Source organism: Bos javanicus, chromosome 9 (assembly GCF_032452875.1).
Source record: "Bos javanicus breed banteng chromosome 9, ARS-OSU_banteng_1.0, whole genome shotgun sequence".
Lineage (NCBI taxonomy): Eukaryota > Metazoa > Chordata > Mammalia > Artiodactyla > Bovidae > Bos > Bos javanicus.
Window position 1 is genome coordinate 86,896,395 of NC_083876.1, and position 22,204 is coordinate 86,918,598.

Here is a 22,204-nt window from a genome sequence, read left to right on the forward strand (position 1 = left end):
GTCAGAACAGGTGTTTAAAGCACTTTTCTCTTTCAGTGGGGGATGGACGAATGGGATATGCCTCAGAAGCCCCTTATGATGCTATTCACGTAGGAGCTGCAGCCCCAGTTGTGCCCCAGGCAGTGAGTTGTTTTTTTTTTTTCTGTTTGTGTACTTTATTCAACTAAAGCTCTTAAACATTTATAGGAAATGACTTCTATTGATGTTGAAAATACCATCTATGTTACATTGTGTCCTTTTTTTTTTCTTGGCTGATAATTATGCTCAATTTGTAACTTGAATTTTAATTTTAATTAGCTGTGTATTTTAATTAGTTAGTAGGCAGTTTTTTTCATATACAAACAGTTGTATAAATGACATGAAGATGACTAAGCCGTGGCTCGTGACTGTCTTATTTCAAGCAGTATTTGATTCAACTAAGAACGAGTACACTAGTAAAATTGGGAAAATCCCCTTGGAGTTCATGACCTGGTAATCACGTGGTGTGTTATGTGCAAGACTATGTTAGGTTCATGGGTAATACCAGGAAGTATTTGTCATACATCTTATCCTCACTGACCTTACTAGAAGAGATCTATTGCACATGTATCAGGGAAATGAATGATTTGATAGCATATCATCAGCATATGATAGATATTGAAGGGAAAAGAAAATACGCCTTGTAGGAGGAGTTCAGAGGAAGGGGAGTATGTTGTATAGAATAGTGAAGGAGATTTCATACAGGAATAAAATTTGAACTGAATCTTAAAGAATAGTAGGAAGAAAGAAATCTTAATTTTCATAGTTGCAATGAGAAGATAGGATATTCTAGTAGTATATATTACATAGTCAAGGAAATATTTAAGTACAAAATTGAGTTTTCATTTCAGTAAGACTCTGATAAACTTATGTCAGCCCAAATAATCCTTGGCTTAGATTGCTATTACATGTGATTCTTACATAGTTCTTAACTAGATGACAAAGGGCTAAAATTGACTCTCTTTTGCCCAGTCTCATTAACTCCCCAACCTGGAAGTAGTTTTGTGTGTGTTTACACAGTTATAAGGAGCTGAAAGTTTGGAGATTTGTTCTGATTACTGACTTGTTACTCATTGGCTGAATGACTTTAGGAAAATGAACTGTTCTCTCTGGCCCTGTTATGTATTTTTAAAAAAAGACCAAACTAGTAGTTTTTAACAGAAGTATTAACATGATGTAGAAAGTTGTACCAGTCATAAGTAAATAATGAATTTTCATATATGAACACATGATCAGTAGGTTTTTTTTAACTTCTTAAAACTTTTTTCTTTTTTGAAAATATTGGCAACCTAGGAGGAACAATTAAAATCTAAAATAGAAATGTGTTTAAATGAAAGATTCTTGGGGATAGGACTCATCTTCCTTACTAAGATCCTAAGATGATCTTGATGGGCACTTCTGGCTTTAGCTTGGTATGAATTTGAACATTTGTAGTAGCAGGTGGAGTATTATTTGGAGGGTGGCTCTTTACATCTGATTAAATTTGAAGATAGACATGCTGGAGGGGCTTTCCAGTTTTAAGAGAATAGAGTCAAGATGTTTATGCCTCCTTTGGATACCACTTCATAACAGCTAGAAAAACAAGAAACAGAAACAAGAAATATGAAACTCTATATTCAGTTATCTAGGAGATTATATTTAACAGTCCTGAACGCTACAGTGTATGAAGACAGAAAAGCAGATAGAGTAATAACTGACCTGGAAGGGTGGAGGAAGCTGAACCAAAGAGACTGCAGAGGGGAGTATCAGTGCAGAGGCCGCTTGTTTTGCAGAACTAAGCAAAAGCTTAGAAACTGGAGGCATCAGGATCTTGGAAACCAGAGATGACGTTGTGGCCTGAAAAAAGGAGCTGCTGCTTGAAATTCTTTATGAGGAACAATTAGCCTGAAGCCCTAAGAAAATTTCCAGGAACTGAAAGACATGATTCTGTAGTTTAAAAACATCTATTGAGTACCTAGTATAATGAATTTAAAAAAGAGGTGGGGGACCCACAATATCACCATGAAATTTCAGAATATTATAAAGAGAATATTCGAAAAGTTTCCAGAAAAACAAAATGGATCGTTCATTAAGGGTCAGTAATCAGACAGGCATCAATCTGTAGATAAGCAGCATTAGAATGAACAAGTCAGAGGCAAAGCATCACAATTCTGAACTGAAAATGATTTCCAGTTTCCAATCTTGAATCCTGTACTGCACATACCACTAAATACATAGAAGAAAGATAATTTTAGATTTGCAAATCTCAATTTCTTTAAAAAGTATTCCACATACTGTTTCACAGAATACTTCTGGAGGAATTGCTTTAAATGTCATCAAAAAATGAGCGAGTAGAGAGACAGTGAGAGAAACCAGAAAGCAGCAGCCATGGCGTCTAGGAAGGTAGGACACCTCGTTCAGGAGAGAGATGGTCAGAGTTGCCCGTATTGTTACAAAGGGAAGTCCCGGTGTGACAGCTATGCAGCAGGCCTGGAGAGTAACCAGTCCAGATTTAAAGCAGAGGAGGAAAAGAACCAGAAGGGAGCCTACAAGAAAAAAAGAGAGGGAGAGAAAGGAACGTGCTTATAAATAGATTTGACTGTATAAAAATTTCATTAAGAAGCTGTTGGAAGAAACACAAAGAAAATTAAGTGAGTGAAAAAAAAAGAAAAAGCTTCAGTTTTTAACTGCAGAGAAAACAACTATTCTACAAGAAAGGAAACAGTAACTGAGTACCTCTTGGCTCAGCTGCAAATTATGTTTACACAGTCATAACAGAAAATGGTTTTCATAAAATATGATGATCTTGGTTGGATTAGGGGAAAGAAGCAGAATGCAGCTGGCCCTCTGTATCCAAGGGTTCCACATTCAAGGATTCAACCAATCACAGATTGAGAATATTCAGAAGAAAATTTCCAGAAAGTTCCAAAAAGCACAGAACTTGAATTTTTCATTGCAGTTTGAAGTTGTACCTGGCAACTGTTTAGATGGTATTTGCCTTGTTTTAAATATAATAAGTCTAGAGATAATTTAAAGTATATGGGATATGTAGGTTATATGCAAATACTACACCATTGTCTATAAGGAACTTGAATGTCTGTGGATTTTGGTATCAGAGATAAAGTCCTGGGACCAGTCCCCCTTGGATACTGAGGGACAACTGTTTATGTATGAGAGCTTAGTCCTCATCTGGCATATAATTTGAAGTAGAAAAGGAAATGTTATTCAGCATGGTGACTATAGTTAATACTATGTTAATTATTGACTATATTAACTATAGTTAATAATACTATATTATATAATTAAAAGTTGCTAAGAGTAAACCTTAAAAGTTTTCATCACAAGAAAAGAATTGTAATTATGTGTGATAATAGATGTTAATTAAGTTTATTGTAGTAATCATTTTATATTATATACATATATCAGATCATTATGTTGTACACCTAAAACCAACACAATGTTTATATGTCAATTATATTTCGGTTAAAAATAAATAAATGGCATGCTTTAGAAGTAAGCACTATAAAAAAAGACAGCTAAAAGGTTTTAAAATTAATGGATTAAAGGAGCAAGATTGAGGGAGAGGAAAGAAGTCTATTTTTTCATTGAAAATCTTGACATTTAGAGGAATTGGAAAAAATAAGGTAGACTTGCTGACAACCAAAATTTTAATTAAGGACTCCCTTCTCTGGGAAGGTTTTTTCCTTACTGTTTTTGATTGATGGTCATCTTTCAGGCTGCATTCACGTTGTAACATGTGACTTAAAAATTTTCTAACCAGAGGGGCTGTAACTGAGCAATTTTGGTTCTTTGATAGGGACGTCCTCTTTCTAATGCTGCAGGGACTCCAGCCCTACCTTCCTTTATCATGTCATGCTTCCTGTGATCCTAAATTCAGTCGTAAAACCAGAGTTCCCTTATCTCTGGTTCAGTGATGCCTTAAATTCTTAGATAGGATAGGGATTCCTTGCTGATTTTCTACACGTCCCTTCTTCCCCTCCAAACTACAAAGATTGAAAACAGGCATACAAGAATTGAAATTTTCTGCTTTGCCTTTGGTCTTCTCAAGAGGATAGTCCACATTATGTGGTTCAACTCAAACATTTTGAGCTTTGCAGTTATACTAGGTACTATGTTTGAGGCTAAGGGCACAAAGATGAATAAGACACAGTCCCCGTCATCAGAGAATTTGTACTGTAGTAGAGGAGGTCAGTAGTAAATGAGTGTGTGAGTAATTAAGTAACAAGTTTAACAGTGGAAGAGTAGATGTACTAAATAAGGTACATTTCTGCTTTCTGCCCATGGACACTGAAAGTTGTGTATAGTGATGTAAAATGACTATTAATATAAAATCTATAACCTGGTGTGTGTGTCCTTTTCTGTTTCTTTTAGCTAATAGACCAGTTAAAGCCTGGTGGAAGATTGATATTGCCAGTTGGTCCTGCAGGTGGAAACCAGATGTTGGAGCAGTATGACAAGCTGCAAGATGGCAGTGTCAAAATGAAACCTCTGATGGGAGTGATATACGTGCCTTTAACAGATAAAGAAAAGCAGTGGTGCAGGTGGAAGTGATTTTCTCTTCTGCTCTTTCTTCTTCCACACATGCAAGGTGAAAGGGTGTGGATTTTAAGAGATAAGACTGCAAGAGCCGCTTTTTTGGTTGTCACCTTTATGCTACTCCATTTTAACATCAGAAATTCACTACATTAAAAATGTAGAAAAGTTTTGCATGGTCTGTCCTTCTTTTGATTTAATTCATCTTTGGGAAAGGGGGTGAGACTTGGTTGGCACAAAGGTGTTTTTCTTTTTCAAGAGGCTGTCAGTCACGCTTTGTAAAGTTACTTTATTATCAGCCACTCTGTTTCTATACTGACAACTAATTTTTATATCTACTATATGGTCATGGAAATGAAGGCTTTCATCTGAAGAGAAGGGATCATTTCCTGCCCTAGTTCATCTTCTATTATAGCATTGTTGTGAAGAGAAAGAAGGGAAAAGATACTCTTGTCCCAGTTTTCGAAGGTGTCAATGCCAGAGAGGACACTGTCGCTCTGAACTTGACTTCTCTCTTTCAATCAGGTTCATAGATGCCTGACAACCTGTGCCTATTTTATATCCTGCTGTTATTTCAGAACCACAGTAAGGAAGAAGCTTACCATTTTATACAACAGACTGGCCAGTTGTTGAGCTCCTCTAAGTTCCTGGGGAGGGAAGAGGGTTCTGTGAGTGAGTGCCCAGGTCTCACACACCCACCCAAAGGGCCAACAGCATGTGGCATATCTTCAGCACAGCATGGCTCATGTAACGCCCACTTTTGTTTCTGTGTCTCAGCATCATTGGATATTCCCTTTGAAGCCAAGCTTTCTCTGTTTTTTCTCTTCCTTCTTCCCTGCCCACTCTCTCCAGGGGGAGGGAGTGAAATCCATAAGTAAGACATTAGCTAAGACTACTTGAAATTAACTGGCAAAATAAGAAAGGTCTTACTGTTTCCTTGTTTTAGAATCTGTTTTTACTTGACAAGAGGTACTTATTTTAAGATGATTTCTTAATAAGTAAAATGGCGATTATAGATTTAATGTTGTCATTGTTTAGTCGCTCAGTAGTGTCTGACTCTTTGTGACCCCTTGAACTGCAACACACCAGGCTTCACAGACCTCTCAATTTTGTTTTCTGGGAAGAGGAAAGATACCTTTTTAATGAATGTTTAACAGCAAAAGTGGTAATGAATCTAACTCTGTTTGTTCAAAACTGAGTTTTACTTTTGATTAATTCTGACTGGCCATTTCTGTTGATCCTTATTAGGAAGTGCATTTTAATTCTTCACCTAATGTAGTTATTAATAAAGTTAAGGACTTCCCTTGTGGCTCAGCTGGTAAAGAATCCACCTGCAATGCAGGAAACCTGGGTTCCATCCCTGGAGAAGGGAAAGGCTACCCACTCCAGTATTCTGGCATGGAGAATTACATGTATAGTCAGTCCATGGGGTCTTAAACAGTTGGACACGACTGAGCGACTTTCACTTCACAATGTAGTTATAGCTGTTTTCTTTGAATTCTAACCTGGAGCACAGCCAGGTTAAAGTTTTTTAAAAGCTAGCAGTCTTGTCAATTAGAATCAGATATAGTTACAAACTTCCTTCACTTTGCTTCTAGTATGGTTATTTAATTACAAAATATTACGATTGCTGCTCTATAAATAGGGCAAACATATCACTGAAATTACTGAAATATGGTATCAGGTAAGAGTGCTTTTTGTTTTTATAACCAGATATATATAAAACGAGTTTTGTTTTTATAAACAGAAGTAGATTTAGCTTGAAGGTAATGAAACTTAAGTTTCTGGGCCCTCACTTGCTTTGGGCCATTCATGGCCTTATACCAAATTTTATATACATAGTCTTGTTTTTAGTTGACTTTTTTTTTTTCCCTTCATAAAGCAGCTCCCCCCCACCCACTTACCCAATTATATAAGCTTCAGGCTTCCACTTACCTGTATTTTACCCCTGATAAGACTAAACTATTTGTATTCAACTTAGAATAATTTTTAAATCTATGGACAATTGTTCAGTCATTTACCAAATATTTAAATATATATATATATTGGTTTTCCTTTTGGCCTTCCAACTTTTTAAAATGCTGAGCAATTTTACATATATGCACATAGAAAACTTTTCTCCAGTTGTACTAAGAGGATTTTCTAATTTTTTCTTTTGCAAATTTACTATCTTTTCAAACGCATTTTCCTACATCCAAAGATATAGTTCTAATTACATAGATAATCAGTTACTTAGTTGTAAATCATGAAGTTTAAAGAATATAAAACAGAATCTAGAAATGAAATTGGAAAAAAAAAACTGATGTTAAAAAAATGTGTGCTGAAATTATTAGAAAATAGAATGTTTTGAAAGAGTAAAGCATCAATGGTTAACTTAACATCTTAAGGGACCATTCATCTGCTATTCATTTTTGTGTTCATAAATTGTTAGTCAAGGTCCGAGTGTGCTTAGCTAGGATTTTGAAGTGATTTTAATGAAGGGACTATTCAAAGAAATATGGGAAAAGTTACAGGAACTATAAAGGATGTGACATAGCCAGGGACCAGGGATTCCCAAGGTGATAGTAGGAAGCTGTTACCACTCTAGACCTAAAGGTGAGGAAACAGTTTTACTGGAACCCACTGACAGCAGGGACAGGGTGGGGAGCGGGGGGTCTCTGACGGGAGCTGTAGCTAGAGAGCGAAGCAGCTGCTCCCACATGTAGGAATCGCCTCAGTTCTCTCCCACTGCCCTCTTCTCTCTACCAGGGCATCACAGCAGACCGACTTAACTTTAAGTCAGAGAGGAAGAGGTTCTCGGCCAGATGTAGTCTGAAGTCAGCTTTCACCACCTCCTTCCTTCCCCTTTCCTCCCATAGAGCAGATATCTCTGCTGCTTTTTAAATTTAGGTATGGAAGAGATTTGAGAGGGCGTCTAAGTGTTTATATGTCTTGTTTCTACTGCCATCAGGCTAATCTATACTTAAACTGTCCTTGACAGGGGAAAAAAATGCATCTGTTTTAAATTGCCTTTGAAAAAGCAACTTCTAATACTTTTCTTTGGCAATTCTGTTAAATTTGTTAAATATCTTCAGTGTGATGACCTTCTAATACATCATTAATTCAACAAGTGTGTGTGTGCCCACTACGTGGGCATTGCTGCAGGGCCAGGAATACACAGCTGTGAATTTGAAACTGACCATTCTAGTGGAACTTACGTCAGGTAGAGGATCCAAAAAATCAAAAAACAAGACAAACAGGCAGTTAGAGTGCAGTGTGTTGAATCTGGCTTGAGGGTGGTAGGGAGCAATTGTTCAAGCCAGGCAGTGAAGGGATCAGAATTCCATTTCAGAAAGATAATTTTGGTTGTAGGGTAGAGAGTAGATTGGAAAGGGATAAAGCTATAGCCAGAGATAGAAGATACCTATAGCAAATCAGGGGTGCAGTGACGGTGGGCTAAATTAAAGCAGTGGTGGTAAGGATAGAATGTGATTAAAAAGTCACTTATATTTTCTCATCTCACATGGGAATTATGTAAAAAGCTTCCTAAGTCAGTTTCTTGTCAGGCTAGATGATTTTTTTTTCTTCAGGATTAAAGACTCATCCCAGTGCTTTCTTACAACTATTCCCTGGTTTCTCACCTGCTTTTCATCCTTCTCTAATTGAGGCATCCAGAGCTAGGGAGAGTGCTCTTTGATAGTGAGATCCAATCATTGCTGGAAAGGTGTGCTAGAAACTAGATGGGGGGAAAAAAAAGGACTTAGTGGGCATGCTGAATTCTCATGTCAGATAAACCCAGAAACTTGAATGTAGACTTTTGTCCCCTTATACTTGGAAAAATATTCCTTGCAATTCTGATGGATTAATAAAAGGAGAGAGAATGCCAGATAGATAGGCTGTAGACCTAGAATCTGTGGTATTATGCTCAAGACTATAGATAGGTAATAGTTGCATTAGTTGGTTGCAACTAACTAAATACAAATATTTATTTATATTTTATACATACATGTTTATTTTATATACCTAGAAATGAACGTTTTGTTAATCTTCTGGTAAGTTTTATTTTTGTTTTTAATAGCCACAAGGGTCGATGGAATAAGTCCATCTCTGTTTTGTGAAACAGAGGAATGTTTCAGGGTTCTTGTTCCATAAGTACTTTGTCTACTGATGTCTTCTTAAAGTGCCATGTATGCATGAAAAGGATGTTATGAGCTGACTGGGCATTTCTAGGATTGAGGGTATAGGTCCTAGTGTATCCAATTGATCCTGTGTTCCAAATTGTTCTATACTGTCCCTTTTTAATTTCTTTACCTGTGTTACACAGCATTATGATAAGCTTTACATTCTTAAAGGCAAGAATATATTGTTACTTTTGGAATTCTTTTTATTTTTTCATAATGCTTTGCACAAAGTTAATTGTACAAAGCTTGTATTACCTCAGAAAGCCCATGAATTAGAAAACATTCATAGATTTTGATTGTTATTTCCTGACAGTATGTATTTTCAGTTGTTATTGATAAAGAATATAAAATACTAAATATTAGTGTCTTAGAGTTATTAGCCTAATAATTATGTGTATAATTATTTATTTTACAATAAAGTAATATGTTATATATAGTTATTAATCCAATTAATATTAAACTAAATAATATAAACAATCTAAATAAGCTAATGTTAATCTAAATACGAAATCAAGTGGGCCTTAGGAAGCATCACTAAGAACAAAACTAGTGGAGGTAATGGAATTCCAGTTGAGCTATTTCAAATCCTAAAAGATGATTCTGTGAAAGTGCTGCACTCAGTATGCCAGCAAATTTGGAAAACTCAGCAGTGGCCACAGGACTGGAAAAGGTCAGTTTTCATTCCAATTTCAAAGAAAGACAATGCCAAAGAATGTTCAAACTACCGCACAATTGGACTCATCTCACATGCTAGCAAAATAATGCTCAAAATTCTCCAAGCCAGGCTTCAGCAGTTTGTGAACCGTCAACTTCCAGATGTTCAAGCTGGATTTAGAAAAGGCAGAAGAACCAGAAATCAAATTGCCAGTATCCGTTGGATCATCAAAAAAGCAAGAGAGTTCCAGAAAAACTTCTATTTCTGCTTTATTGACTACACCAAATCCTTTGACTGTGGATCACAACAAACTGAAAAATTCTTCAAGAGAAGGGAATACCAGACCACCTGACCTGCCTCCTGAGAAATCTGTATGCAGGTCAGGAAGCAACAGTTAGAACCAGACAAGGAACAGCAGACTGGTTCCAAATTGGGAAAGGAGTATGTCAAGGCTGTATATTGTCACCCTGCTTACTAAACTTATATGTAGAGTACATCATGCGAAATGCTGGGCTGGATGAAGCACAAGCTGGAATCAAGATTTCCAGGAGAAATATCAATAACCTCAAATATGCAGATGACACCACCCTTTATGGCAGAAAGTGAAGAAGCACTAAAGAGCTTCTTGATGAAAGAGGAGAGTGAAAAAGCTGACTTAAAACTCAATATTCAGAAAACTAAGATCATGGCATCTGGTCCCATCACTCCATGGCAAATAGATGGGAAAACAATGGAAACAGTGACAGACTCTATTTTTGGGAGGCCCCAAAATCACTGTAGATGTTGACTGCAGCCATGAAATTAAAAGACACTTGCTCCTTGCAAGAAAAGCAATGACCAACCTAGACAGCATATTAAAAAGCAGAGACATTACTTTGCCAACAAAGGTCCATCTAGTCAAAGTTATGGTTTTTCCAGTAGTCACGTATAGATATGAGAGTTGGACCATAAAGAAAGCTGAGCACTGAAGAATTGATGGTTTTGAACTGTGGTGTTGGAAAAGACTCTTGAAGGAGATCCAACCAGTCCATCCTAAAGGAAATCAGTCATGAATATTCATTGGAAGGACTGATGCTGAAGCTGAAGCTCCAATACTTTGACCACCTGATGCAAAGAACTGACTCATTGGAAAAGACCCTGATGCTGGGAAAGACTGAATGTGGGAGGAGAAGGGGACAACAAGGATGAGATGGTTGGATGACATCATTGACTTGATGGATATGAGTTTGAGCAAGCTCCAGGAGTTGGTGATGGACAGAGAAGCCTGACATGCTGCAGTCCATGGGGTCACAAAGGGTCAGACACGAGTGAGCAACTGAACTGAATCTAATTAATATTAGCACATATATAGGGCTGCCATCTATGGGGTCACACAGAGTTGGACACGACTGAAGTGACTTACCAGCAGCAGCAGCAGCAGTTTTAAAAAGCCTTTGTAGAAATTTAATACATACTATTTTTTATTTTAAATGATCTATGCATGTAAGTCAGATTAAAAATATGGTTATGTAGAATTTTAAATATTAGGAAAAATTAAGAAGGTTAATAGATTTTGAAGTCTTAGGATGTGACAGGGTTACATGCCATGGCAGCAAATTTTTGGTTTTCCTTAACAACTTAAATGTTATAATTCAGATCTGTAAACTCAATTTCTTTTCCTTTTTTTGTGTGTTTGGGTGGGGGCGGGGGGGATACTGTTAATATCCTTGCCTTCTATTTGTTTTCCGCAGTAATATTCCTATCAAAGTAATGTACATGCATTTAAAAATAGGAAAAAAACAAACAGAAAAGAATAAAAGTCATCCATAATCCCAGAATCTAGAGATAACCTCTTGTTAACATTTTAGATTTTTTCTTCTTTTCTATATATCCATAGAAGTATATACATTTCTTTTGTATTCCTGAGATCATAGTTTTATTTTATAATCTCTCTTTATTTAATAAAATATCATCAACATTGTCTTTCATCATTAAATATTTTTTAATGGTATGATTTTTTTTCACCAGTTTTATTGAGATATAATTGACATATAGCATTATAGTAGTTTTAGGTGTACAACATAGTGATTTGGTATGTTGCAAAATGATCACCACAATAAGTTTAGGTCTTACATTCAAGTCTTTAACCCATTTTGATTTGGGGGGATGTGGTGTTAGGATAGAGGTCCAGTTTCATTCTGTTTTCATGTGGCTGTCCAGTTTTCCCAACACCACTTATTGAAGAGACTGTTCTTTCTACATCATATATTCTTGGCTCCTAATTAATTGACCATATATGCATGAGTTTACTTCTGGGCTTTTTACTCTGTTCCATTGGTCTCTATGTCTGTTTTTATGCTGACTACCATACTGTTTTGATTACTTTGGCTTTGTAATATAGTTGGACATCAGGAAGTGTGATACCTCCAGTCTTATTGTTCTTTCTAAAGATTGCTTTGGCTATTTGGAGTCTCTTGTGGCCCTGTACACATTTTAGGATTGTTCTATTTATGTGAAGAATGTCATTGAAATTTTGATAGGGATTTTATTGACTCAGTAGATTACTTTGGGTAGTATGGATATTTTAACTATTAACTCTTCCAGTTCATGGGTATGAAATATATTTACATTTATTTGTGTCATCTTCAGTATCTTTCATTAACATTCTGTAGTTTTCAGTGTACAACTCTCACCTCTTTGGTTAAATTTACTTCCAGATATTTTATCCTTTTTGCTATAATTGTAAATGAGATTGTTTTCTTAATTTTTCTTTTGATAGTTTATTATTAGTATATAGAAACAACTAATTTTAGTTATCATCTGCAAAAAGAGACAGTTTTACGTCTTTCTTTCCGATTTTGATGCCTTTTATTTCTTTTTCTTGCCTAATTGCTCTGGCTAGGATTTCCAGTACTATGTTGAATAAAAGTGGCGAGAGTGGGCATCCTTGTCTTGTTCCTGATTTTAGAGGAAAAGCTTTCAGTTTTTCACCATTGAGAAATGATGTTAGCTGTGAGCTTGTCATATGTGGCCTTTATTATGTTGAGGTACGTTCCCTCTATACCCAGTTTGTTGAGAGTTTTTAATCCTTTTCCCTTTTCAAAAAAATTTTTAAATGGAGAGGATATTTAGAAATGTACTATATTGTTGGGCAATAAAGATATTTATTGACAAAATCCTTAGTACTTTGCAACTGTAAAATGTGGTAAAATGATTTAAAAAAATAGTATCTTTAATTCATATTTTTAAAAGCACGAGTAAATTTATGAATAGAGCATTTTGCAAGTAAACTCTTTGAAGATTAAGTATTTTAATGCTTGCATGAATTTCATTAAAAGCTGTTTCATGAGAATTATAGTACTTATATTATTTGGAAGAATATATTAAGAGGAGCCAGAACTGGTAACTTATCATTTGACAGACAATCCAGTGTTGTATGACAAAGACAACTTATGGGAGAAGTCATTTTTAAAATATTTTCTTGCACAATTTATAAATTTCATATTTTATAGAAAATACCATATTGTCCAAAAATCCCTTAATTCACCACATACCTGGGAAATTTTAGCTCTTTATTTATCTTTCCTTCAAATTTATTTAACAGCTTTTTAAAAACTTAAAAAAAAAAATTTATTACAGACAAGTTGCAAGAATTGTGCAAAGAGCTCCTGAATCTCTTCATCCAGAGTTAACAATTATTAATTAACACTTTCCACATTCCTTTTCTTTCCCTCTTTCTATATACACACACACACACACACACACACACATAACATTTTTTTCCCCTGGATCATTTGATATTTAATTGCAAACATCCTACTTCTTTACCCCTAAAGTACTTGAGTATTTAACAGTGTTGCTTGTTACTCAGATTATCCTCAAATAAGAAGCTTTTCTGGTAGCTTTATTTTTTTACTTTTAGCAGCTTTATTGAGGTATAGTTTATATACCATACAGTTTGCTTTAGACTGCATTTTTATTCCTGCCTTCCTCTCACTGGCAGTTGCTGGTACAGTGCTGCAGCTGGCTGAGCAAATGGTTTCTCTTAGAGCTGATAAAGCTGCCTTATGAAATCAGCTGACAGGTATATTATACCTACAGATGATGCTTTTTCTCACAGAGTTTGGTTTGAGATTGACCCACTCAGTGATTGCTCAACAATATACTCAACAGATACTCTAAACAAAAGACTAAATTTTTGTCCAGTTTTGTGAATATAAAGACTTATCTGAACTCTAAATACTTAAGTTATTATTGTACAATAAATAGTATTAGCAAGATCCTGGATCTAAAAGTTATCATTTCTCTGAATTTTTGGTCATGAAGGAAGAAAATTACTTTTGAATTAAAAAAATAAAGAATTAAGGCCCTTCAGTTTTCATTCTTCATTCTGGAGTAGCATGAACGATGTTTGAAATGGCTGATTTCCATTTTTGCTTTGACCTGAATCATTTGCTTAGGTTTTTTTTTTTTTAATGTAATATATTGCTTGGGGATCGGTATATTTTTACTGATTTATTAGTTCTATCTAAACTGTTAGAAAGCCAAGTTTATCATATGTAACTCCTACTTATATATTCCTCTCTTTCTCCCCCAGGGATGAACTGTAAAAGCAACATCACCTTGACCAGTATAATAATATTACAGTGGATTGCTCATCTCAGTCTTCAAAGCTTTTGAAAATCAACAGCATCACAGCTTGTTTTGAACTTTCTTACACTATTTTCAGCATGAAAATGTGTGGATTTGTGGGGTTTCTAATTCTTCAGAGAGGCATAGAAGCCAGATTGGAAAGAAGAAGGATGCAGAATATAAATTTGTGTATTATTACTTTAACATGCCCACGTTTTCCTTTAAATATTAAAAGAAGGGGTTCTGCAAAATGGAAAACATGGTTTGTGAATTGATTTTGAGGAGTGACTTTTCTTTTCTTAGGCACTTAATTCTTTTCTGATGTTAATTTATCGGACTGCTTTTGTGCATCAGATAACACCACCATTCACAAGTTAAGATTCTTGGTTTTTGGGTGTATGTTAGATGCTACTAAGAAAATAGAGATGAGCTTCCTTTTTAAAGCTTTTGATGTGGTGTCATAGAATAGCATGTTGTAGATACAATCAGCTGCTTTGTTACCTTAAAACTAAGCATTTGTAAATATTAAAACTTAAGGAAATGGCAGGTGATGTCCCCTAAAACACTCGGCTGTTCAGATTGGACATAACTGACATAGTTCTTCCTTTTTCTCTTTAAAAATAATAGGAGACTTGTAGCTTAGTATTGTTTTTTGTTTCTAACTTGCTGCTCATAATGTATATGGATTTAACATGCTGTGTAAGCTGTGTCCTAGTTACTGAACAGTTTATGCAGTGCTGCTTTGCCAAATAAAGTTAAAAGTGAAAGAGGCATTGGTGGTGTTTGAATATAGAAGAACCATATGTCCACCAGGTACAGAATGCTAAGGTCACAGAGAAAACATTGTTTCTCTGATGCTCCATTTTGTGAGATCTGAGTAAGTTAAGAGCTTTAATCTAACTGCACATTTGAGGAATGTAACGGTTTCTTGGGGACAAGAACTTCACCTCATTTATTATTTTTCTTTGCCTAACACAGGGCCTCTTATAGATGTACCATATGTGCTGAATGAATGAATGAACTGACCTGATGTCAAGAAAGAGCAGGTTAAGGATAAATTTACCGAAACCCATCTATGACCTACAAATAGATTTATTAATATAACGACTGTAAAATGAGTTTAAGTCAGTAACACGTTGGGATCTTGCTTAAATGTTGTGATCTTCTCTTTTACAGCAGGATCTTAGTTTTTTAAATGGCTCTAAATCTTAAATACACGCTCTAGAAGTTATCAGAACTGGCCCTCCCAACAAAGCCCTTCCCTCTGTTGTGTGCAAGTGTGTATGATTCTGGCAGGCAGAGCCTTAGTGAGGTGCTGAGGCAACTTTCCTCCACCTCTTAAGTTAAAGTCTAACATATCACTTCTTTGAAAATAGCTTTTAAAAATTGTACATACATCTTTGACGAGTGTCTCCTCTTGGGCAGTCAGTGTCTTAGGCACAGGAAACTTGCATTAGTTGATGACCAAACTTGTGAGTTCATTGCTGGCTTCAGTTTGCTGTGGATAGTGTTGCTTCTGGGGACTCAGGCCGTGAACTCTTTTGATCCAGGACTTGGCATTTGCAATAGCTTCAAAGGTCAAATATTCTCAAGGACTTTAAATTAATTCTTCAACTTATTCACTCGTCTGTATCCTTCCTAGCCATGATCAACAATTTATGTTAAGTCTCTTTGTTAGGTCTTGGGGATAGAAAAAGGCCCTTACTCTCAAGGGGTGTGTAGTCTGTAGTCCGGTTGAGGGGACAATTTATAAATCTGATAAGACAAACTGGTAAGTGGCATCTGATTGGTGAAGACACATGCTATGCCAAGCCTTGCTCTTGGACTTCACACTTTTTGAATTAAAAAATGTTTAGGAATTTCCCTGGGAGTCTAGCGGTTAAGACTCCAAGCTTCCACTGCAGGAGCTGGGCTTTGATCCTTGACTGAGATCCCAAATGCTGTGTGGCCAAAAAAAAAAAAAAAACCCAAAAGATTTTTAAAAAATTTTGAATAAGGAGGAATGGATTTTAAGCAAGCACCATTCATTAATGGGTAAAGATGAATGAATTTTAACTATATGAACTTTTAATTTACATATGTTTTGCTCAAAGAAGAGACCAAATAGAGCGCCACTAAGAAATCCTGCTTGAAGAGAACTGACTGGCCCTTGGGGCCCAAGGAAGTGTGTGTTTATCTATTATAATAAAGAGGAAAAAACCTGATAATTTCCCTATGCTTAATCCTTCCAGTATCACTGGGGCAGTGGTCGTGTTGGTTCCCCACTTCAGGCTCTTTTTTTCTAACTGACCTGTGTTGTCCTGGGTAGGACTCTTCATGCCCCCTTGCTTTGGTTCCTAGAGTGCTCTCCTGGGCCGTGAAAGCCTGCCTCCTTTCCTCATTCTCTCCTTACCCCATCACCCCCACTCCCCACCCCCACCCCTATTTCCTGTGCTGCTTTTCTTCCCTTTCCCTTCACTTCCTTCCCTTTTTCATGAGAGGAAGTTCTAGGGCTGCTGGGTCTAAAGAACTCATCCTCACTTGGGTGGAGTATCCAGGCTGGTGATGGTCACAGTGAGGATACTTTAAGTATTAATACAAGAGGCAATGATCCAGGGACCTAGGGCAGCCGAGGACATCTGTATTTGAATTCCCACGCCTTGAACATTACTGTGCCCCTTACAGCCTTGCATCACATTGAGTAATTTCTTTTGCCAGCACTGTTTGTTTAGGTTTGTTGGTGATTATCCTATCAGGATTTTGCCTAGAAATTAGCTTTCGGATCAAAGAGGCTGCAAAATTTCCATGATAACACTATTGTATTAGTTTTCAATCAATAGTAAAAAGGATATTTTCTTGGGGGTGGGGGGGAGACCTGTGCTACCACTGGCCAGTGTCATGAGAGGAGATACACAGCATATCACTAGCCAAAGGAAAATTCAAAGTTCAAGCACGGTTCCTATTGAATATGTATCACTTTTGCACCATCATAAAGAAAAAAAAAGGTAAGTCTGAGCAACATATCAAGTTGGAGACCATCTGTACTAGTAAGTATTAAAAGTTGTAAAAAAAAAAAAAAGGCTTAAGAATAAAATACAATTTATTAAAGAATATTGTACACATAGATATGGAACATCTTTTTATCAAGAATTTCAACACCATAGCAATACTAAATTGTGTTTTAATTTCATGTATAAAAGATGTGCTGAAAGATGCATGCCTCAACAGTTTTTATGTTATTGAATATGGCTGTAGGTGACATCCTTCTATATAAAAACAAACTGCACAGCATCACATAAAGAATACAAACATCTTAAGTTCATTCATACAGTCATTTCTCTAAACTCCTTAAGGAGAAATTTAAATCTTTGCTCAACTCTAAAATTCAACAAAATGCTCGAGTTTCTCAGGAAATAAAAAATAACCAATTTGTTTTCTGACCACTAACTACCCATTTCTTAATATATATCTCTGACCCAAATTAAGTCCTTTGCTAAAGGAACAACCTACATCAGCTTCAGTCTAAACATAGTTTTCTAGAGGGTTTTCAAGTATCTTAAAAGATTTACCACTTATGGTAAAAAAAAAAAAAAAAAAAAACTATTATATAAATAGAACACATACATTCGCCTCAGTAATTTCTAGAATGTGTATTGTCCCAGCATTAAGCAATGGTGGAAATAATATGCCTTTAAAATCTTACAGATTAAAAGGCAAAAGATGCTAAGCTAGATGCTGGTTTTCTATAAAGATGAATTTGTGCAAAACTCCCTTATGCTCTGGGAGTATATAAGCCTGGCATTAGCTGTTTGCATACTGTAACAATTTAGAGCATTAAATAAATAATGGGAAAACTGCATCACTCCACTGAATGGAAGAATCACCGATTCTTAAGTTGATTATTTATTCATGAATCACTGACTTATTTTTGCAAAAGCTGTACCCAGAGATCCATTCAGTGTTGTTTTTCCATTTGAATGTGGTTTTTTCCTTCCCTCAACACTAATGTTGAAAACCAGTTTCTATATAAGTGAGCTGCTATGGTCTGGACCATTGAGCAGCATTGAGTAGATCCAAGAAAGAACTAAACATCCTTGTTCATTTTTCCCTCAGCTAAGTGTTAAGTTTTTGACCTGCCAGGTTCTCTGCTTCTGCTTTGATTTCCTATCTCACTTGATGACCATGTTAGAGCTACTTGTAATCGAAAGTCTGAGTTACTCTCCATTGGGAGAATGAAGCAGCCACGTGACATGATGTCAGTCAGCGATTGGAAAGAACTGCTATTTACCTTCCCGGAGGCCTCATTGACCTGATCATTAGGCTTATAGCTTAGATATTCCTGCCACAGGTAATATCTCATTGAAGGTGTGTGCTCAATTGAGATCCATCCCCAGAAACAGGTTTTGAAGAGGAGAAGGGAAAGGAGAGCACTGGAAGCTGAGAGGAAGGGGAAGGCCACGGGACAAGGGATGCGGGGTGCTATGAAGTGCCAATGGCTGGCTTCTGTAAAGCAAAGTGTTAACACCGCCATTGTCAGGCGCCTTTAGAGACACTGAATTTTCTGCCTTGGCTAACTACAAATTCCTATTTTTAGGGATAGCTTACATAAATCAGAATTAGATTTGTAAAAGTCTTTAATCATGTGGACTCCTCTAAATTTCAAAATGTGTTACGTACTTCCCAAGGAAAATCAATAAATAAAAGCAAAGGTTGAGTATTTGCAGAATCTTCCAGGGTTTTCAGTAGTTTTCTTAGCTTAGTTAAAAACAAGAGGTAATAAATATCAGAACTCAAACTATGTATAAATTATAAGTGAAACATGTCCTTGCCCTCAGCTGTTTAGATTCCACTTATTATAGATACATCCCATTTATGAGGTAGTCAGATTCCTCAGATGTAATGGGACGAGCTTTTTTAAGTTTCTGTTTCACCAGTCGTAGTCGACAGGCAACCATGAGAAGCAGCAAAGCAGTGATAGCCAAACCCAGGGCCAGAGGCAGCACTGCACCTGTGCAAGGTCAGAAATGAACAAGGGTGAGTCAATGATTAAGAACAGTAACAGCTACAATCTACTATATGATAAACACTGTGCATGCACTGTTTTATTTAACTTGAACAACTCAGTAGGTACTTGTACTACTACAAGTACTATTAATACTACAAGTAGGTACTTGTACTACCTCTGTTTGGCAGATTAACTGAGGTACAGAAAGATTAAGTAATTGGCCTAAGAGCACACAGCTTGTAAACTGAGGTCTAGGTCTCAAACACAGACTTCCTTAAAGCCAACTTGTGTGTCAAGTTCCTATGAGATGCATATGCCAACAGCGGGTACAAATGTTGTAGTCAGACTCCCCTATATCCAACTTTAATAGACATCCTGTAAACAGACAACCGCAAAGACACTGTAGCCATAGGAAATATTTTCATTGTAGCTTACATTTATGGATTCATACATGATCATTCTCCATTAAAATAAATATGGACAAACTCCTGATTCCTTGCTCTGGTTAGGGCTTAAAGACATTTTTATTTCCTAAAGCCAGAGAACCTACTCTCAGCCTGTAGAACCATTATTAAAAACTTGAGGAAGTGACTTCCCTGGTGGTCTAGTGGCTAGGACTGTGCTCCCTATGCAGGGGTCCAGGTTCAATCCCTGGGCAGGGAACTAAGAAACTAAGAGTTCAGGCGCTGCAACTAAACATGCATGCATGCTGCAACTAAGACCAGGTGCAGCCAAATAAATAATTTTAAAAAAGGCAAAAAAATCTCTACTTCTCTTTCATGGGTTTTTTCCCTGTGGGGTTGGTCCTAGACACCTAGACTAGAAGCATCTTTTAGAGCCATCCAGGAGTCCAGAAGGGACAGACTGTACCCCAGATCAGTCTGTCTTATCAAGCTCAGCAGGGTCTATTCTTAGTCTGCTTTGCTCTGTAGTCAGGCCAGGCTTGGAGATGGTATGGTGGAAATATTTTTAGCTACAGGGGCCTTGCCAACTGGTGGAACTAGAAGAGCAAAAATCTCCATTGCATAAACTGACTTCATAATATTTTCTTTCATTTATTTATTCATTCATTTTGCATTAATAGCCATGTGCCTGACACTGGTAATCAAAGATAGTAAAGAGTGCTTTATACATGAAGTACTTTAATTCTCACAACCACCATATGAGTTCGTACTGTTTGTATCCCCAATTTACAAATGAGGGAACTAAGTTATCGAGGATTAAGTGACTTGACTAACTATGGGACGTGGTAAAACAGTACAGTTTCAGAACCACTATTTATACCACTTCTTCAAAAGTTAAATGAGAGCATTTTCTAATGCCACTTTCTAATGATCATTTTCAAATCTGGGTAAGAAAGACATTTAAATGAAAAGATACAATAAAGTATTATAGTTACTATGGTAGAATTATATATGAAGTGCAGATATAAAAAGGAGTGGTCCATGCATCTGATTCCTAGGACGTTTGCTTGCACGATTTAGATGACTGATGGACCTTGTTTAGGGTAGGCGAGGGAGATTATTTTTTGACAGTTTCATATTGAGATGCCTACAGCCATGAAATTAAAAGACGCTTACTCCTTGGAAGGAAAGTTACGACCAACCTAGATAGCATATTGAAAAGCAGAGACATTACTTTGCCAACGAAGGTCTGTCTAGTCAAGGCTATGGTTTTTCCTGTGGTCATGTATGGATGTGAGAGTTGGACTGTGAAGAAGGCTGAGCGCTGAAGAATTGATGCTTTTGAACTGTGGTGTTGGAGAAGACTCTTGAGAGTCCCTTGGACTGCAAGGAGATCCAACCAGTCCATTCTGAAGGAGATCAGCCCTGGGATTTCTTTGGAAGAAATGATGCTAAAGCTGAAACTCCAGTACTTTGGCCACCTCATGCGAAGAGTTGACTCATTGGAAAAGACTCTGATGCTGGGAGGGATTGGGGGCAGGAGGAGAAGGGGACGACAGAGAATGAGATGGCTGGATGGCATCACTGACTCGATGGACGTGAGTCTGGGTGAACTCCGGGAGTTGATGATGGACAGGGAGGCCTGGCGTGCTGCGATTCATGGGGTCGCAAAGAGTCGGACACGACTGAGCGACTGAACTGAACTGAACTGAACGCCAATCCAGGTAGAATTTTCTATTTGGTTCTTCGATTAGTTGGGCTTAAATATGTGAAGGGTTGGGACTTCTCTGGTGGTCCAGTGGTTAAGAATCAGCCTGCCAAATGTGGGAGACATGGATTTGATCCCTGACCCGGGAAGATTCCACATGTCATGGAGCAACTAAGCCCATACACCACAACTACTGAGCCCGTGTGCCGCAACTACTGAAGCCCGCATCTCCTGGAGCCTGTGCTCTGCAACAAGAGAAGCCACTGCAAGGAGAAGCCTTCACACCACAACTAGAGAGTGGTCCCTGCTCACCACAACTAGAGAAAGATCGAGCACAGCAGCAAAGACCCAGCACAGCCAAAGTAAGATAAATACATAAAATTTTTTAAAAATATGTGGAGCCCTTTAGGATTAAGGTGGTGGTTGCAGCTACAAAACTGGGTGAGACTTCCAGAGAGAAAGGGAAGAGAGAAGAGGGCCAGGAACAAGGCTCTAGGAGACATCAACATTTAAGAGGGCAGACAAAGAAGAGAACCAGAAAGCATAGAAAGAGACATGTCAGAGGGATGGCTGGCAACCAACCGAGCGGGGAGTCCTGGAAGCAGAGGGCTGAGGCTATTTCAAGAGGACAGTGGTCAGCAGAATCGAATGCTAAGGAAAGGTCAAGTGAGGCGAGGCCTGGAGAGGCCACTGCGCTTAGCAATTGGGAGTTCATTTACAGGGAGATTGAAGGCTGAGGGATGCTGTTTTGTTTCTTGTATATTTTGAGAGCTGAATGTGTCTAGGGGAATGAACCAGTGGAGATTATAAACATGGGGAGTTAATAAATGATGGAAAAACAAACTTGAGGTGATAAGGAGCTGCATCAAGGTTGGGGGAGGGATACTGACCTTGGAAAGAGGGGATACTTTTCCTTTAGCACTGGAGGAAAGGAAGAGAGGATGGAAGACTTCCCTGATGGTCCAGTGATTAAGACTCCACACTCCCAATGCAGGGGACATGGCTTTGATCCCTGGCTGGGGGATTAAGATCCCACATACAGCACAGTGGGGCCAAGAAAAAAAAAAAAGAGAGAGGGTGGGTACTGACAGGTATTGGGGGCAAGTAACTGAGAAAGTTCACTCCTGATGG

At 37.3% G+C, this 22,204-nt stretch overlaps 2 protein-coding genes and 1 long non-coding RNA gene across 6 annotated transcripts in view; 1 reads left to right on the plus strand and 2 right to left on the minus strand.

The window, feature by feature from the left end:
* Positions 1-14,748, plus strand: part of PCMT1 (protein-L-isoaspartate (D-aspartate) O-methyltransferase) — a 43,145-nt gene extending 28,397 nt beyond the window's left edge. Inside the window, exons 6-9 of one of the 4 annotated variants that reach the window (XM_061428275.1) lie at positions 37-122; positions 4,390-4,559; positions 12,248-12,392; positions 13,943-14,748. In XM_061428275.1, the coding sequence (XP_061284259.1) occupies positions 37-122; positions 4,390-4,559; positions 12,248-12,392; positions 13,943-13,948 (407 nt within the window). In that variant the 3' untranslated portion in view covers positions 13,949-14,748. Of the gene's footprint in view, positions 1-36; positions 123-4,389; positions 4,607-12,247; positions 12,393-13,942 lie in introns of those variants that run through there. The other 3 variants (XM_061428276.1, XM_061428277.1, XM_061428278.1) reach the window with 3 other exon arrangements.
* Positions 116-15,461, minus strand: LOC133254154 (uncharacterized). The gene is made up of 5 exons (XR_009738584.1): positions 15,374-15,461; positions 8,172-8,266; positions 5,154-5,198; positions 1,717-2,543; positions 116-1,590 (listed from the first exon to the last, which is right to left on the minus strand). It is a non-coding gene; the product is annotated as an uncharacterized LOC133254154 (long non-coding RNA).
* Positions 15,462-17,038: 1,577 nt separating this feature from the next.
* LRP11 (LDL receptor related protein 11) overlaps positions 17,039-22,204 on the minus strand; it is a 55,570-nt gene continuing 50,404 nt past the window's right edge. The window contains exon 7 of the mRNA XM_061428265.1: positions 17,039-18,964. Coding sequence (XP_061284249.1) covers positions 18,810-18,964 — 155 coding nt within the window. The 3' untranslated portion in view covers positions 17,039-18,809. The remainder of the gene's footprint in view (positions 18,965-22,204) is intronic.